General features: G+C 38.3%; 1 protein-coding gene and 1 long non-coding RNA gene across 3 annotated transcripts; both read right to left on the bottom strand.

Annotated features, from left to right (window-relative positions):
• Nucleotides 1-1,336: 1,336 nt before the first annotated feature.
• On the bottom strand, nt 1,337-5,295 carry htatip2 (HIV-1 Tat interactive protein 2). 2 transcript variants are annotated; one of them, XM_051379497.1, is made up of 7 exons: nt 5,105-5,295; nt 4,200-4,389; nt 4,010-4,117; nt 3,093-3,230; nt 2,890-2,951; nt 1,970-2,192; nt 1,337-1,705 (listed from the first exon to the last, which is right to left on the bottom strand). In XM_051379497.1, the coding sequence occupies exons 1-6, from the start codon at nt 5,227-5,229 to the stop codon at nt 1,976-1,978; spliced, it is 840 nt and encodes a 279-aa protein (XP_051235457.1). In that variant the 5' UTR covers nt 5,230-5,295; the 3' UTR covers nt 1,337-1,705; nt 1,970-1,975. The 2 variants fall into 2 exon arrangements, with proteins under 2 accessions (XP_051235457.1, XP_051235458.1); XM_051379498.1 differs by having other exon boundaries at nt 1,974-2,192.
• An 8,326-nt stretch (nt 5,296-13,621) lies between these two features.
• Nucleotides 13,622-16,330, bottom strand: LOC127351704 (uncharacterized). The gene is made up of 2 exons (XR_007880937.1): nt 16,115-16,330; nt 13,622-14,965 (listed from the first exon to the last, which is right to left on the bottom strand). It is a non-coding gene; the product is annotated as an uncharacterized LOC127351704 (long non-coding RNA).
• Nucleotides 16,331-17,476: the final 1,146 nt, after the last annotated feature.

Genomic DNA, 17,476 nt, shown 5'->3' with positions numbered 1-17,476 from the left:
CTTAAGGTTTTACCCCAATTTTTCTATGAACATGTTTATCTACTTGACCTTTTTTCAGACTTTTTGACTTATCATTGTAAGGAAAAGTACACGTTGGTGGCTCCTTTTTTATAATTTAGTGTCGAGTAAACCGTGGAAGTGATGCCAGAACCCTGAAACCAAAAACAGCTAAGTGTAATTCAGCCATCATTCATCATCATCAGTTTTATTTATTTATACCATACTGTGATGTCAAAATATCTGCTGTTAAATTAGCATGTTTCAAATGTAAAAAAATATCACCCCAGAAAGCATGATGTGTTCATGGCGTCACCAATGTATCCAAATGGTTGTTTTTATTTATTTATGTACAAGTTCCAAAGAAAAACTGGTTCATCACACACAAATGACAACTTTTGTAGTCTTTTAGCAGCATAAATATACAGATATGATTTTAAAACTCTGTTACCTAGTCTATAGGAAACCCTGTTGAGATCCTACAGAAAAATGCCACCATGTGACCTGCTGCCAGGCTGCAGGTACAATAAGAGCCACGTTTGGCTGCTGTGGGGAGGAATAATCGTAACACTTTATGGAGAGGAATGAGTGCTTATCATGTCTTTAGAGCACATTAAGTATAACCACATTCAGTCACAAGAGGGCGCTGCTACATCAAGGAGCGAAAGGACAAGTTTATTTGAATATCATCTCTCAAACACAATAATGGGTAAATACAATTTAAGTAGGAAAAGAAGTAAAATCAGAAATGAAAGAACTACAAAATAAAAAAATAAAAAATCTTATTTTAGATTTGGCAGGAACTTCTCTTCATAGTATTACGTTATTGTGTAGTGATGCTCTGGTCTGTCAGTGTTTGCCTTCACTCAACATCTTTATTCTGTCTGAATATACTTCAGTACGCACAGGCTGATTTTCACATGGGTTTACATCATACATCATGACATTGCTAGCACAATCTCTGTTTAACTAGGTTCCAAGATGATTTTTGTCTTTTTAAAAAAAAGAATTACAAATTAGCCAATCAAGAAATAAAGGGATCACTGGCTGTACAGCAGTTTGTTGAACCACCATTTAGCTTTAATCACATGCAGACAACATTCATTATCAACAAACTTAATTCAAAATTGTTGTGTAAAAATAGAAGTTCATATATTCAATGGATGGCACTGAATCTGCATGTCGCAGATCATATCTTAATCTAAAATGAACAGACAGTATATATTACCTGTAATATAACATAGCATAGTCATTGTGTATATACACACAATATATTCTGCTCAGATGTAGTATAGAACAGATACAGACACAATATTAATGATACAAAACACAAACACAGTTAAATATTTATAATAATTTAATGACAACATGTTAAAGCGAAAAAGATATTTTAATCTCGTGTAGATTAAACTTTTAAAACAACATTAAGGCAGTTGTTCAGTGCATTGGTTGGTGTACATCAAAAAGCCTGGCAACAGTTCGCTGATGAAAATATTACAATATCATTCAAGACCAAAAAAAAAAAACCCAAATACAATTTCAAGATTAAATATTCTGTTAGCTTCATATGTTGTTTTCTCCAGAAAGAGTCTAACAGATCCACCACATTCAACTATGTGTAACACCCCTGGGTTCTCTGTGTTTTATGTGAAAACCCTTTGACATGATGATGACTTGATTAGTATTTGCAGCATGTAGTCGTCTCTCTCTGCAAAAAAAATGACCACAAAGGGAAAATATAATGAATAGTTTGGAGCCAGAGGTCACAGAGATTGTCACAGTGAAATTTGGAGTCCAGATAATTAACTTTAGAACAAAATAACCCTGACTTCATGAATTCTTATGTTTTTCTGGCCAGCTCACCGTGTAAATCTTTACCACAGCCCTCCTGCTGTGTGGATCATGAATTTTTATCTTTGTGTTTGTGTGTATTCTAAGAGTGAAACTTGTGTAAATGTAATATTATTCTCACCTACGTTTATTTCCCCGCACTCATCCCTAGACTGGCGATGGCTTTGTTCTCCAGGATCTCCGTCTTCTGCTCAGGTTGAAGCAGAGTGTTTGACACCATCGCTTTTGTCAGCACTGGGAGTGGGATGGACATGGACGTTGTACACACTGTTGACAAGGCACCGAAGAATTTCCTGGCCAGCCACTCGCTGGGCCGACTCTCTTGCCTGTCGACCAACAAAACCCTGTTGGAGAAAAACATTAAAGGTATTGATGAGTTAGAGATTGTATTTGGTTGGAGGTTAACTACTAGATATGCCATACTAGAATTACTTTGATAGTACAATCAACGTTTTGTATAATTTAAAAGGCTGCAATCACGTTTTCTCTGGTGTGTACCAAACTGAAAAGGTTAACTTTGTTACACTATTATGTTCCATCCATGACTTTAAACAGAGGTCACATGGTGTCACATGTGCCTTGTTTACTGGATGGAGTTTTGGTAACCGGTCAGCAGCAGGGGAGGAGTGAAAAAAACCAACAAAAAAAAACGATTACAGTCCCTGAAACATTACTAAAGCATAATCTATCTACGGTAATCTTGATATCAACCAAGAACACGTGGATGAATGTCCTGATTTAGCTTTGTTCTGATCAGCTTCCCTATGCATTATAAACTACAGCAGTAGCTATCAGATGTCATAATCCATCCCCACATTCCCACAATATCATACAAACCTAACAAAAGGCATATCTGGGCAAATATTTGGTCAAGTTGGCCATGTTAACGCAGTGTAATTCTTAACTGTGGAGAACACTATACACATTTGTTGTACATCATGTATGTATTTTTTAGTTGGGAGACCACTTGTCTTGTCCCCTGTGGTAAATATAAAGGTCAGTCTCATAAAATCATTGAATTAAGTAAATAAGAACGCTCACCCTGGTCTGTAAATGGCATATCTGTCAAAACCCAGCGCCTCAATATCTGCTTCCACTTGTCCCTGGAAGAAAACCCATTTCATGTTGATCATTCAGTGTCCAATGTCATCATTTAATGAGACACATGGATAAGCTTCAGTTGAGATAAAAAAAAAAGAAGAACTTCAGTATGTAGCATGCATTGGAGAAAGGAAACAAAATACTTTGACTTTGAGGTAGAGGAAGTTGCTGTTTTTGTCGGCTCCTCTGGAGGACTCCAGGTGGAACTGCGTGCAGCCTCCTGACTTGGCGAGCTCCGCTGATTTTAGAACATAGTCATGATCAACACGGACGAATCCGTCCTAAAATAAAAGAGAGAAGCAACAGAAAATATTATTTTGACAACACTGACAGGTGTCTGCCAAAAGCTTACCTGTAGTTAATGAAATTGAATTATTCCCGAGGAACTAGCCAATTAGAAAAAGAATCATGTTGTGAATAAGAAATGTATATTAATTCTGGCCGGACAATATTTTGTGTAATGCCAAACACTTAAATAACACTTCTTCTTTGGCTTCAGAATAAAATGTATGACACAAAGTAAATAATGTAAACGGGGAATTGTAGCCTGAACAATACTGAATTTGGACAATTGATACAATGGTGATTTTAAAACTCTAACAATATATCGGCCAATATCAATACTATATATATATATTCATATTTTTAACAAGGATCCCTTACATTAGTTTTTTAAGACTTGTGATCAATATAAGACATTTTACAGTTAGAAATACTTGCCAGAGCTCAACAAACTATGTAATAATGTTGCTGTTTAAACTACCTCAAATGCATCTTTAGTATTCTGTCCTGAATTTCCTGTTTAGTGGCCTACATCTACGGCGATAACAATATATTTGTGATAATATTGCCAAATATATTAGCTTAGCCAAATTATGAGTTTGGCTCTATTGGAAATGTTGGGACATGACAAAGCAATGCTACTGAGTTATTACTACAAACCAACAACCCCATCAAATCCCAACAGATATATTGTACTTTGGTACTTGGTGCTACAGAAGGCCTACAGCAGTACAGTTTTAATGAATTCACCAGTAAACACCACACAAGTTTAACCTACAGCCCCTGCTTTAGCTCTGGTTGTACCCAGGCAGCAGTAGCCAACATCATGGCCCTGGAAGGCAGCAGCATAATCATCAAGCTTCTCAAAGTCCACCACCTCTTGAACCTGGAGGCATAGAAAACACAGCGTCAACATGATGAATCTCAGGTAATAGAGTCAGCTGACGAGAAAAAACCAACCCACTAACCAGGTTTTCATATGCTTTGTCCTCGAAGGTGAGCTGTCTCCTTCCGATGAGAGTAACCTTGGAGAAGATGTTGCGCTCCAGCAGCTCTCGAAGCAACAGCCTGCCCGTTTCCCCAGAGGCTCCCAGGATGAAACAGCTTTTATTCTGCTGCCTGAAGTTTTCCTCCAGGGTCTTCATGTCCTCAGCCATGCTGTGTGTCGAAACAAAACGACTGCTCTCTTAGCACCGTGTTTAAGTTCAGGTAATGTCCACAAAAGAAACCCATGTATTTTATGTAGGCAGTGTGTGCAAACATTAAAAACATGCTGTGCAAACATTGTTTACTATACTGGCATAAGTTTCCACATATTCATCTGGGAATATATATATAAAAAAAAAAACATTGTGCAGTTAGATGCACTGACTCCAATTGTAGGGTTTCATGTCAAGACAGACTAGTTTAGTGTTAGTACAGAATCAATTTTCTTCTGTCAGAAGTTCAGATTATTGTTGACATTGGTGGACGGCAGTAATCTAATTTTTAATTTATTCATATTAAAAACTGGCAAATAGTCGATGCAATTTATGACGAATTTATCAGCAGATGCATATAATTCAAAATCCAGTTCTGGTTTAGTTTTACAAGCTGAGTGTGTTTTCTAAAAAGGAAGGGAACTTTAAATTGACGGATTTCTTAATGGGGTTCGGCTTGACGTTTGCTATTTGATGACCCAGGGAGAAACGTTCCTCTGTTAACGTTAAATAAAATCGTACCTTCTCTCTGGCATTTGCTAACACTAAACATTAACATTATATAGTCATGTAGCTCCATTACATGTTAACTTAGCTGATGTTTGATCGGATTTAAATGAAACCTTTTGCATGTGCCGAGTCCAGCTGGCAGAGGAGCTAACATAAGACTTTACCTGGTGTATTTAACCGGATCAGGGTCGTCGAAATAACGCAAAACCACCGCAATGACAACAACTAGGACGCTTAAGAGCCAGGTCGCTTTCCCCAGGGTGGTGTCCGGTAGTTTCACAAGAGACATTGCCAGGAGCAACGATTACATTGCTGGGACACTTCCTGGTTGCTTCATGTTTACAGACGGCGCTGTCTCTCTGTTTGTTGATAGGCTGAGGAGGAGGAGGAGGAGGGGGGGGTATAATGTGGTCGTCACCGTCAATATGGAGCTTGGTGGACGGCACACACTGACAGCTAACTGTATGTTTTATTTATTTGGGTTATATGATACAGTGGTTAAAAGAAAGGGACAGATGTTTGGACTTCAACGAGCCTCGTTCTCGTCCTCACTTTCCACCATAGACAGCGCTCTGTGACACCGCGCATGCGCACTTGAAAATTATCCCTACAATATTCCTGTTCATTTTTCCATTTCACTCTGGTTCCTGTACCGTTGGCCCAGTACAACATAATCACTTCATTGTAATGTATTTCAACAGAGGTTTCATACTCCAATATTCATAATAATGAAAGTCTCCTCTTTTAGGGAAATCTGTCCCAGTCATTTACTTAGAATGGGGCTCAATAGTGTGTTTCACCGTGACACGTGTATGTGTCAAATCATTAAGTGGCCTTTTTAAATGTGTTCAACTATTACCATCTTTGTTAGGGATCAAAAGACTGATAGCCTCGTGCCTTTTTGCCTGTTTTTTATTGTGGAAAGATAGAGAATTTAAAGCCTTCATTCATCCTGCCCAAGATATCAGCGTAGAGACCATGCAGTCAATCATTAAGCTTCTTTCTGCTCTTTCGCTTATGGAGAAGTTACCCAGGTAGATTTTACTCAAGTAAAAAGCAATACAACAGTGTAGAAATGTATGCAAGTAAAAGTACTAGCACCAGAATATACTTACAGTGCCAAAAGTAAAAGGACTCATTATGCAGAATGACCCTTTTCAGAGTAATGGATATTATATTATTGGATTATAATTATTGATTTGCTACATCATTTTAATGTTGCAACTTAGATGGAATTTCATTTTGAGTACGTTATATACTCTGTATACTGCTGGATAGCTTGTGCATTTCCCACTGGGCATCAATAAAGTCTAATCTTAACGTATAATGTATATAAGTGTATTTGTTGCTTGTATTTGTATTAATATTGTGAATCTCCAAAGTAACTGGAAACTAAAGTCATCAAATAAATGTAGTGGTGCACAGTATTTGCCTCAGAATTTGAAATTTGTAACAGTATTTGAGTAAATGTAGGCTACGTAGTTACTTTTTAACTGAAGTTACCCAATTAGTTCTTTTATTCTGTTTCTGTTGTGCTGGCATGGCAATAATCAATTACGGCAATGGGAATTAACAGTTTTCAAAAGCAGCGTTCCCATTGCCCTTACAGCAGACTGATCTGCACTCATGAGGGCATTATTTCAAAAAGGGAGTAAGGTGGCTCAACTAAAGCTCTAAAATGTATTTGCAGTTTTAGTTTCTTGCTTAACAACTGCAGAGAACTTAACCTTTCACAAATTAAATTCATAATATAAGGGATTTTTAGTGCCAACCTCAAACTCTTATGTAGCAGAAAAAAAGGTCTAAGCTAGTTTATGCCTAAAACTGAATGTCAAGAGTTTGTCCTCCTCCTTTTTAAGTTGCAGCATTTGTAGACCGACCGATCTAAACAACACCCAGGTTAAAACACAAACATTTTGCATCATTTCTTTCTTTCTTGGGTGATTCAAACACAAAACTATGACCCTCAAAATACATTTAAAACTCCGGCCACGCTATAATCATGAATAAGAAAGGTGAAAAGGTGTTGAAGAGCAGCTATGATGTTGAATATGTCTCAGTTAATAGCTGTGCAGGAGAGGCTCTTGCAGTCATGAGGAAGAGGAAGAGAAAGAGAAAGACTCCCCAGATAATTATTGTTTCTCATTGTGTAAAAATCACAATGAAAGGGTTATTTTAGGATACAATACATCTTTTCTTTCCAAATAAGTTAAAGTTTCTGTGATGGCAGCATTTCGTGCACACTGTGTCATTTGGTCAGGAAATCCAGCCCAAACCCAAAGTGCTAGCCAAACACTGAAAAATGTCTTTGCCTTTTGTCAGACCTTCAGGGGGTTTCATTAGCCAAAACCTGCACACAAAGAAAGCAAGTCCAGTCACATGCAATGAATTCATCAACACCCCATGTTTTTAACACCCCTGCCACTTCGAACACAAGGCATCGACCCAATTTAATAGAATATGATGGAGCCAGGGATGATCCTTTAAAGATGTCAGCAGTAAGAGACAGAAAGAAAAGAGGCTGAGGTTGAGAGAAGAGGCCTTAAACTGGCACTCTGCTGAAATGAAATGTCGCCTCTTTGTTCCTTAGCCGCGGGTGCTAATTGGGCCTAACTGCGGGGAGGAAAGCTGCCGCTGGGCTCCTGTCTGTCGCACCTGTTGAGTCATTGTCTCTCGCATTGATCAGACAGGAAGTTGAAGTAAGAAGGCTTATGCCTCAGTGGGTGCGTGGCAGAAACGTGGTTCAATTTCCTTTTAGAGCTCCGCCGCTGGAGGTGGAAATACCAATGGTGGTCAGTGGTCAATTGCGTTTGTCCATTGATTAGGTTGCACTAAAGGACATATGGATCATAAAGAGTTGGTTTTCATTGGCTTTTTCACATTCTTTATATCTCAATCACAGTGCCTCCTGCATTTCCTAAACATTGCATAATATGTTTGATGTCTCTGTCACTGCTGTTCTGCCACACTTCACCTGAAGTCAAACAGAATTATCTTTTAGAATAGTGGATGTGAAATAATGGCTCATACTGGCACTGTATGTACTGTGCATTAGAAAAGCATTGGTGTATTTCTTTTAAGTTGATATCAGTGCTGTTCAGTGTTTTCCCACCTGTACTTCCAAATACGGACGTGTTTTGTAAGACTTTAACTGCAGATGCAGGTAAAATACAGGTAGACCAAAACTGATAATGCTCTTTAAATCTGTTACTGGCTAATGCCCGTAGTATGATATTATATTCAGGCATTTGCTAATATTAATCCCTGATTTGCACCTGATTGGAGATCTTGGCACAAAATATAGATATCACAGATATAGTAGGACTGCTTCCTCGCGTCCTAATTGTACGACGTGTCAAATGCAATTTTTGCAGTTGAGGCTGAAATGCGTGACAGTAAAACTCCAACCTGGATATTGGAGCAAAGAAAGTCACAGCTGAACCAGATGGATCTTTAGTTTAATCCCAAAAAATCTTCGTTGTTTTTAGTCACAGAAAAATTACCAAACATTTTATTGTGATGAATTGGTTCAAAAAGAATCTGTGTAAAGGTAGAAGGTGTGTAATGATAGTCCGCTGTTCGATACTATACATGCTACAGCGTTTATGGATTGACACGTTCATGACATTTGTCTCTAAATTGGAATTAAAACAAATAACTCCTTATTTCTTCTTCCTTAAATGTGAGTACAACTGCTTCCAAGTTCCACCAGTTCTGTGTTCTTATTGTTTTTCGTACCAATTGTAAAGCAGCTTTTACATAAAGTTAAACTGAAGAATAAAAGTGTGTAGAAGAAAATGTAGCCAAAGATGAAGTTCAAATGTCTGAACTTTGTCGTCTCTAAAGTCTAGTTGGCCAGCAACATTTTCAGGCAGCCGTTGAAACCGCTCTGATTATGTGTTAATTGATTACATTTGATTGCACCCTCTGGTATTAAACAAAAATGAGCATATTCAGGTCACAGTTGATCAGATCTATCAAGTTTTCATTTTCAGCTCCATGACTTATGACACATAAGTCGATATATTGATTTCCTTGACGTAGAAGTTGGCATATTGTTGATATATAAATGATTCATTTCAAATAAACATATCTTAAGACATTTATTAATGTGATTATTTCTAAATGAAACACATGTATACATGCATGCCTACGTATCACACACAAACACAGATGCACACACACACACACACACACACACACACACACACACACACGATGCTGTACACAAACACAGCTTAAGGCTTAGCACCCCGGTTCCACAGACTCTGGAGTGTGATGCTAATGATGGAAATTAATGGAGCCTGACAGCACAATCTGCTGCCCATTGTCTCCCAATAAACAGCTTTACAGTCCACATGAGCCACAGAGGGGACGGGAGGTTTAAGCTGAGAGCGGAGGCAGTGAGAGCAGGAGACAGGCAGGGTGGAGGGTCAGATCTCAGGGGACAGCGCTGATCCTGAAGTGGGGATTAGCTCAATTAGAGAGGCACTGTCTGATCAAGATGCAGGCTTCGGTGGTACCTATGGGGTGGGTGGTGTGTGTGTGTGTGTGTGTGTGTGTGTGTGTCTGTGTGTGATGAGAGAAGCCTGCATTATTAGAGCCGACTGTTGCCATTATTTGTTGCTGTGTCAGCTGGTGTGAACAATAGTCAGGATGATGCCTTTTGCTTTCCTGTGACCCTCTGCTCAGATATCCATTTATTGTCATACGTTTCAATGGTAATTAATCTCCAATGTGTTTTATTGTCCAAATGATAACAGTTCCATGAATATTTCAGTGTGCTTCAAGTCGGCTTGTTTTTATCAGTAAAAAAGCACCTTCAAGCTTTAAGTTTTAGCATGTTAAAGGTCCAGTGTGTTACATTTAGGAGGATCTATTGGCAGAAATGGAGTACATAATTATGTTTTCATTAGTGTTTAATCACCCAAATGTAAGAATTGTCATGTTTCTGTTACCTTAGAATGAGCCTTTTATCTACAGACGCTGCGGGTCAGCTTCCATGTTGAACCACCATGTCTTTACATTAGCTCAGAAGGAATAAATCAAATAGTGGCTCCAGTTGCTGCGTGTTCTGCAGCCACCATAGTTTCTTCTTCGTGCTTGGAAGTGGAGGGTGAAACAAGGGAGTTTTCAATCTGCAACTACACTGCTAGATGCCACTAAATCCTACACATTGGACCTATACAGACATATTCACCCTATTTTTTAGCGTTAGACAGTTACAGTTAGGGTATGTAATGTTTGGTATAAGCTAATATGTAAACTTCAATGAAGTGTTGGAGCAAATAGATATTCATGAGGATACCAATTTTTTTATATGAACATACAAATTTCGTCCTGTAAAAAGACACAGATTCCTGTAGTGTACAGTAAATCAGGTGCTCTTTTAATGAACAAAGTTTATAACATAATACTGTGTTTTAAGCAAATCACAAAACAAAAAACAAGTCCTGGTTTCTTTCCTAAATATGAAATAAAAATAAGTATATATAATAGTATAAAGTATGTTAAGAGGCAGCTGTTTCTAAATTTAAAGGAACCTCAAAGGGTATATCATAAGTCTGGGGGGTTAAAAAGGCGATACCAGCTGCCAGATCCTGTGATCAGCTGTGAAAAAAGTGGTACAATAAAGTAACTCCACAGTAGGACAGAGGCTCAGAGTCTTCCTCAGGCTTGGCTTTGTCACAGGCTCAGACTTGAGGCTCAGACCTTCACAATATGTTCGAGCCGAAGCAGAGTATCAGTGGTGCTCAGAGGAGCTTTCCTGCTCAAAGAGCCGCAACTAAGCAGCAATGAGACCTGCTTTTCCTCCTCTGAGGAACAATGAGCTCATTAAAGGAGCAAACAGATTATCACTGTTTTTCAATAGAGGGTCCTAAAAAGAGTCTGGGGGACCTGGCAGCTCCCAGCAGGTAGAGATAAGACTTCACTTGCACATCTGGCCAACCTGCTGCTAACTACCACGTCTGTCAGTCTATCTGCCTATTTCAGTTTGTTATGGTGTCAATAGTCTTAAATTTGTGTAAATTTAGTTTGTTTGTGCATAAATTTGTGCATTTAAATAAAACATAACATTTATCTTAATTTAGAAAATACAAACTTTACAGTATATGAAATCTAGCTTGAAACAAACAAAACAAAAAAAATTCTATACATAAGAAGGCATGGATGTGACAGAAGTTTGTGAGGCGACATGTTTTCCTGTGGAGACCGATGACTACTTAAATGAAAGCTTTATGTTAACTGTGATTTAAGTTGTTGTTCTTGAGGTACAACACATGACATGTTTTTTTTTTTTTTTTTTATAGGAAGAGCCTTCATACATTATCTGCATCTATGCAGACAGCAACCTGTACTTGCATCAGAATCATCTTGCATTGCCTGTGTCACAACGTTTGCACTGTTCCAACGCTGGGAAACGGTCTGACAGAATTCATTCTGAGGTAAGACATTTCTTAAACCAGTTAAATCTTTCCAGCCCAAATGACACTTTCTGTATCTAAATGTGCAAACACTTTAACAATTTAAATCATAGCAATCAAAGTTGTCAGTCGTATGTACAGAAGGTTGGTATCATGAGTGCTTGTGGTTGTTTGTGCCAGAGAAAGACGAGGGAGCAGAAAAAAAACAATAGTCCACTAAAGTTGCCTGAATTTGAAACAAAACTGTCTCCATGTCACCTGACTGCACCTTTACATATCTGGCTTACTTACATCTTTGCACTGTATGAAGTTTAAAGAGGAAATCCTAAAGGAAGTGGAAATATAAACATTCACAAAGAAAACAACAAAACACCTAGAAAGAGTGAAAACACAAATAAATCTGAGGCTGTATAATAATAATTTTGATTGATATTGGTAATTAAGAAGCAAAGGTCATCAAACAGGCCCAACAAAATGAGCATTCACATAAAAGAGTGGACTGCCATAGAAACTGAAACAAAGAAACTAAAAAAGGAGATTTGAGACAATTCTGCAAAGTAAAACAAGATAGTTGTCTGAACTTTTAGACAAATTATAGACCATCATACACTATCAGGTATTAATCATCAATCAGAAACTCTGAAACTGAACACATGCTTTGTTTTTTACAAGTATGTCCATGTGTCTATAAGCACCTGCTCAAACTTATTACAGGCCACACTATCGTATAATTTGATCAGCAACTCCGAAACCACACTTTGTCTGTATGTCACATCTGCTGAAAGTCGATTCCTTACCACGTGTACCTTTAGTCTTTGTTCTACTGGTGAGCTGCAAACCCTTGTCTGAATGGATGTGTATTGGCCTGTGAGTCCTTTTCATCAACATGGCTTTGTTAAAGTCATTCAACTAGTTGGCAGGAGATTGCGTTTTCACTGTTGTAGGAAGTTATGCTAACATTAGTCAGTGTTTACTAGTCTCTTTTCAGTATTAAATATATTTCAGAAGTATAGTTAGTCGATTAAGTATAATTTTTTTCCGCAGAGATTAGGACGTCCGAGGCATTTGAACTGATGTTATGTTGTGTATGTTATATGTCAATATTTATGACTGGTTGTTATCAGTATTACGTTTTCGCTCATCGTTTTTCTAAATGGGTAACATGAAAAGGATAGATGGTCTGTTATGATGAGACTTTCCCAGGAGAAAATTAAACTTGAAACACTTAAATCTGTACGGTCTTGTATGGGGGTGTAATAATGGCATAATACACCAAAGCCTCTTAGTGGATATTTGTGTTTGGCTTTGAGTTTTCACTATCAGATCTATTTGCTGTCTTAAATCTCCCCTTTGTGGCAGAACTGGTGAAGCTTAATGACTCCTTTTGAACTGCCGACATCCCCAGCGGAATGGCTTCGGGAATGTCAACCAACTAACCTTTAGTCTCTTTCCCACATCCAGCAACATTGAATTGCATGTAATACCCATCTTTCAATTCCTGTGCGCCACCTTCATTCATAATCGGTGAATCGTGTTGTCCATCACATGTGCAAACATAGAACAATTATCATAATAAACAGCATTGGCATAAGACTCATGGAACACACACCTCGCACAGTTTTACTGCTTAGCAGAAATCCAAAGAGAGCAACATCTTTCTCTGGAAGACAAAATGCAGAAAACTAATAATCAGAATAAGTGCAGTTATGATGCTTTTTCTGTGTATTAAGAACATTTCTCGACCTTTTAGGCGTTTGAACTCTCTAGCATCTTTGAAATTACTTATAATGCATGGTGATCATGCTTAAAACCTTGTTGTTGTTGTTTATTTTCTTATTTCCCAATATAGTGACATTTTTGAGATTGTAGATTTAAGCAGCCAATTGTTAGAAGCCACTATACATATATATAAATATGTGTGTGTGTGTCCCTCTGTTCATACAAGAATGTTTTACTGTCTACATACCAAGATAGAAGCATGGCTGAAATCTCTTCTTTAACTACTAACAAGTGTTCATCTTATGCACCCCGAGGGATTTGCTGTAATTCAGTATTGACATATATCGACCTAAGGTTTTTATTTGACATGTTTGATATAAAACATTATTTTTATGTAATTTTGCATACATTTGCTATATCTTTACATACATCTTACACTTTGCTTCGTCTTATCAGGGTAAAGGTCTAGCTCTCTCTTCAGTTTTTTTTTTTGTATTTCAATATTGTGCAGATGTCCAACAGAAACAGAAAAGTGTATTTAAGGATAATTATTTTTTATTACACCCTGGATCTTATTTTCAGTTTTTGTCATCATTCATATCAGTAATAATACAATCATCCTCACCATGTTAATCGCTGAGATCTGTGAATGTGGCAACTTTGTTAAAAAGAGGTTGGATCTGGTTAGAAATATGTGAAGTGAGACATCATACAGGTTTTAAACATACCTTCAGGTTAACCAAACTCTTTTGGAAAATAAAATAAAAGCAAACAGTAAAATGGTTACCCAAACTTTCCTTCAATAACAGTTGACAGACTTCCTGGTTTCTGGTTCCACTGTACTTACTATAATGTGCTCACAGGTGTGCTCACATTCAGCTAAGCTCCACATAGAGTGGTTTGGACAAATTGACTAAACTGTTGTCTTGTTACAACAGGTGCAGTCCTCTATGTCAGCTCCACAGGGTGCATTGCGAGGCCTTCTTGAGTTTAAGGGGTGTACAAAAAACTTTAGATGTAAATATACACAGTAGGCCTATATTTCAGCATTTCATTCATTTCTGTGATGAAAACTAAATAAAATCGTAGTTTTTAATGTTCATTATTTAAGATCTAATTTGCAGACCTGAACAAAAGCTATATACACAGAGCCTTCACTCTCTGCTAAACAGTCTCGTCCTGCTTTAGAAAAGTACACAGGACAGTTAAAACAACCAAACAACTAACAGAACAATGGCCAAACATCAGGAAGAAGAAAACACTGAATTAGTCAAATTTGTCAAATATGTCTATGAAGTATGTGTGATTGTTAAAAATGCATAACACAGACAAAGAATTGTACAAAATGTTGTTATGCAATATTCAAAGGTAATAATCCTCTCAAAAATTCATCCAAATCTCTTATTTTACTCAAACTTTCTGCACTTATTGTGTTCATTATTTAGGTCTTAGTCAGGGGTCGTAATTTATTCAGTGGTAGAAAAGGGGTCAGGTATGGAAAAAGGTTGGGTACTACTGATCTAAGGGATTGTGGTTCTTGCTATGTTGGACTTATTTAAGTACAATGTCATAGGAATAATGGCCATAACCACCAAAATAAGATCTAAGTTGTAATAAACCAGAATTATCCTTTAATGACAATTGCGTCATCAGCTGAAACTGGATCACATGATAATAAGATAAGACTCTTTTGCGTGCCGGCTTGTTGGCCAAGTGTGGATGGATGGCCAAAACTAAGAAACTATTTTGTTTCCATTTACTTTATGATGGACACTGTCTCAGTGTGATGCTGCTGGCTCTCCTCTGTCCCTCTGTCTTGGCTTCTGGCTCTTATACAACCAGTTGAGTTTGTCTCCTGGATGGGCCCTGCTGTCCAGCGCCCTACAGGGAGAGTGAAAGAAGGAAGAAGGGAGATCATGTCGGATCATAACGGACCACCACCACAGCACAGAGACCTCCCTGCCGATGAGCAAACACCACTACAAATGGCAGAGCTGGCTGGACAATCACTCGGTGAATGGAAGCTAATTAGCTGGAGTCTAATGCCAGTTTACTAACACCTGTATTAGCGTGCTCGCTCTGCAGGGAGTCAGGGCCGGCCAACAAGCGCTAATCCCTCATAAGCCAAAAGTACTCCTCCCAAGAACTGGCATTAGCATATTCTGCTTTAGCCAGCTGTTGCCAACCTAAACCCAGTGGAGACAGGCTTCCACAGTGATGTGTTGGAGAGGAGGACTGTATTGGGTTACCTGTGTGTTCCCATGTACATCAGGTTCCCCCTTCAGAGTCCAGAGACTTGTTCGATTACTTCCAAGCTCTTATTTTGTGTAATTTGAGGGCTCAAAGTTGACATATTTGGAAGTAACACACCATGACATTACACTGAACATTCTCAAAGAACTGGTACGATGGAAAAGCAACCATAAAAGAGAACCCTAAAAGAAAATCCTTGACACCATTCAGAGTCCAAAACCTGGTTCACATGACGGCAATCATGGCATATTGAAACCCCTGTGAAAAAGGTTCACATATCAAGCTCTGGACCATATCCTGGATCCTCTCCTCCTTTGTGATTTTTCTCACATCTCACAAACCTGCAACATGTTCCAGGCCCCTGGGAACCCCGCCATGTGTATGTGTTCACTTTCAGTCTCATTCCTTTGCTCTTGTGCTCTCCCATCCTCTCCCACTGCCTGGGTGGTGGAGTGATTACCCAGTAGCCGTGTGTGTATCAAGGCAAGTGCGAGGCCAGTGTGTGTGTGTAAGGGATTAGCGAGCTTTAGCATTAACATCATGACTGGACTGGCTACATTCCCTCGCTCCGCTAATAATTTGAGGGGAGGAGAAAGCGGCTGGTCCATTAGCTCAGTCTGTTTGCTCAGGAGTTGGCCGACTCTGATCCCTTAATTTCTCTCACCGATTCCAAGAGGATCTCTGGCTTTTGTGACAGAGGGATGGGAGGATAAAGGATGAGACTGAGGGGCACATTGATTCAGAGATCACCGTCCTTAGGACATTCTGTACACTTACCAAACTAATCAGCGTGTGTAAACACAGCGAGACATGTTGAGGGCTGGCGGCTAAAAGGCCGGGGTCTCTGGGGTTGATTAGGAAGAGCTGTTGATGGACCACACTCAGTGTCTGTGTGTCTGATCTGCAGACCACATGCAGATTGGTTCATGTGTCACTCTGTTCTGACTGATTGTGGGTGTTTTAAAGAGGCTCAGAGTGGATCTGTTGTGGTCTCTGGTGGATCTGCAAAGTGATTTGAACAGATAAATCCGGTGTTTCTTGCTGCTCCAATAGTCTCATAAAACCAATATAACCAACATCATTTGTAAGAATGCAGGATTAGGAATAAAAGGCCGCAAGAAAATTACATTATTCACTATCTGCAGTGCTTGATCATGCAACTTTTCTCATGTTTACTCCTGGAGTTTTTCTTTTGAGGCAATAAAAGATTGTGATGAAATGAATTTAATATCAATTTCTGCCTTCTCACACAAAGAACCAGAGAAAACCAGAGGTGGCAAAAGTACACACATTCTTTACGCAGGTAGAAGTACAGATACTTAGAAGCTTCTGGTAAAAGTAGAAGTATTGATTGAACTAAAAGTAAAGTACAAGCTCAAGAAATGTACTCAAAGTATAAAAGTAAAAAGTACTTGTTTCTCTGAAGGACATTTCTACCTGTGCAAAGCAAATTCAAACTTCGAATAGGGTTCAGTCTCCTTCTCTTATCTGTTTCGTCTTATGTCTGTCATGGGTGATATGCACCTGTTTTGATGTAAGAAAGGCATACAATGACGGCCCTCCAAAAAAAAGAAAAAACAATAAAAAAAAACGCATAAAAAATGAAAAGTGTTTTGAGTAGAATGTAAAGATATTTGTGTAAAAAATGTAGAGGGGAAAAGTACATAATGAAGAGGTCAGCGATCTTATTTACATGATGCTTAAGAAAACCGATTACTGCAAGGTCATAGAGGGGTTCTAGTTGACGGTCATGTTCATGTTTGTGTTTTTACAGGAAGTAAAACTTACACCACACTCCTTTTAATGACCATGTTTGACCTGATGTTTTCTGGCCTGTGTAATGTATTGTCTTTTCATTTGATTCATTTGGGGAGGAAAGAACAAAACAGTGCTGTTTGAACTCCAAAAAACTCAAATTTGTTTGACAATGTGAGTTTCTGCTCCCTCCATTGTGAACTGTGATGCCGTTACACTGAAATCAACCGAGCTATAGGAAATAATGCTTTAACACTAGAGTAAAAGGAGATGTATGTGTTTATTATCTAACTTAAAAGCAAAAATGTTTTTATTTAAGGGCATTTTGCCAATACTGTGTGAAATTTGACAGCATTAAATATTACACATTATAGGTGAAATATT

Source organism: Dicentrarchus labrax, unplaced genomic scaffold, assembly GCF_905237075.1.
Source record: "Dicentrarchus labrax unplaced genomic scaffold, dlabrax2021, whole genome shotgun sequence".
Classification (NCBI taxonomy): domain Eukaryota; kingdom Metazoa; phylum Chordata; class Actinopteri; family Moronidae; genus Dicentrarchus; species Dicentrarchus labrax.
The sequence above is the reverse complement of the archived record's forward strand: the minus strand, read 5'-3'. Positions and strand labels throughout refer to the sequence as shown.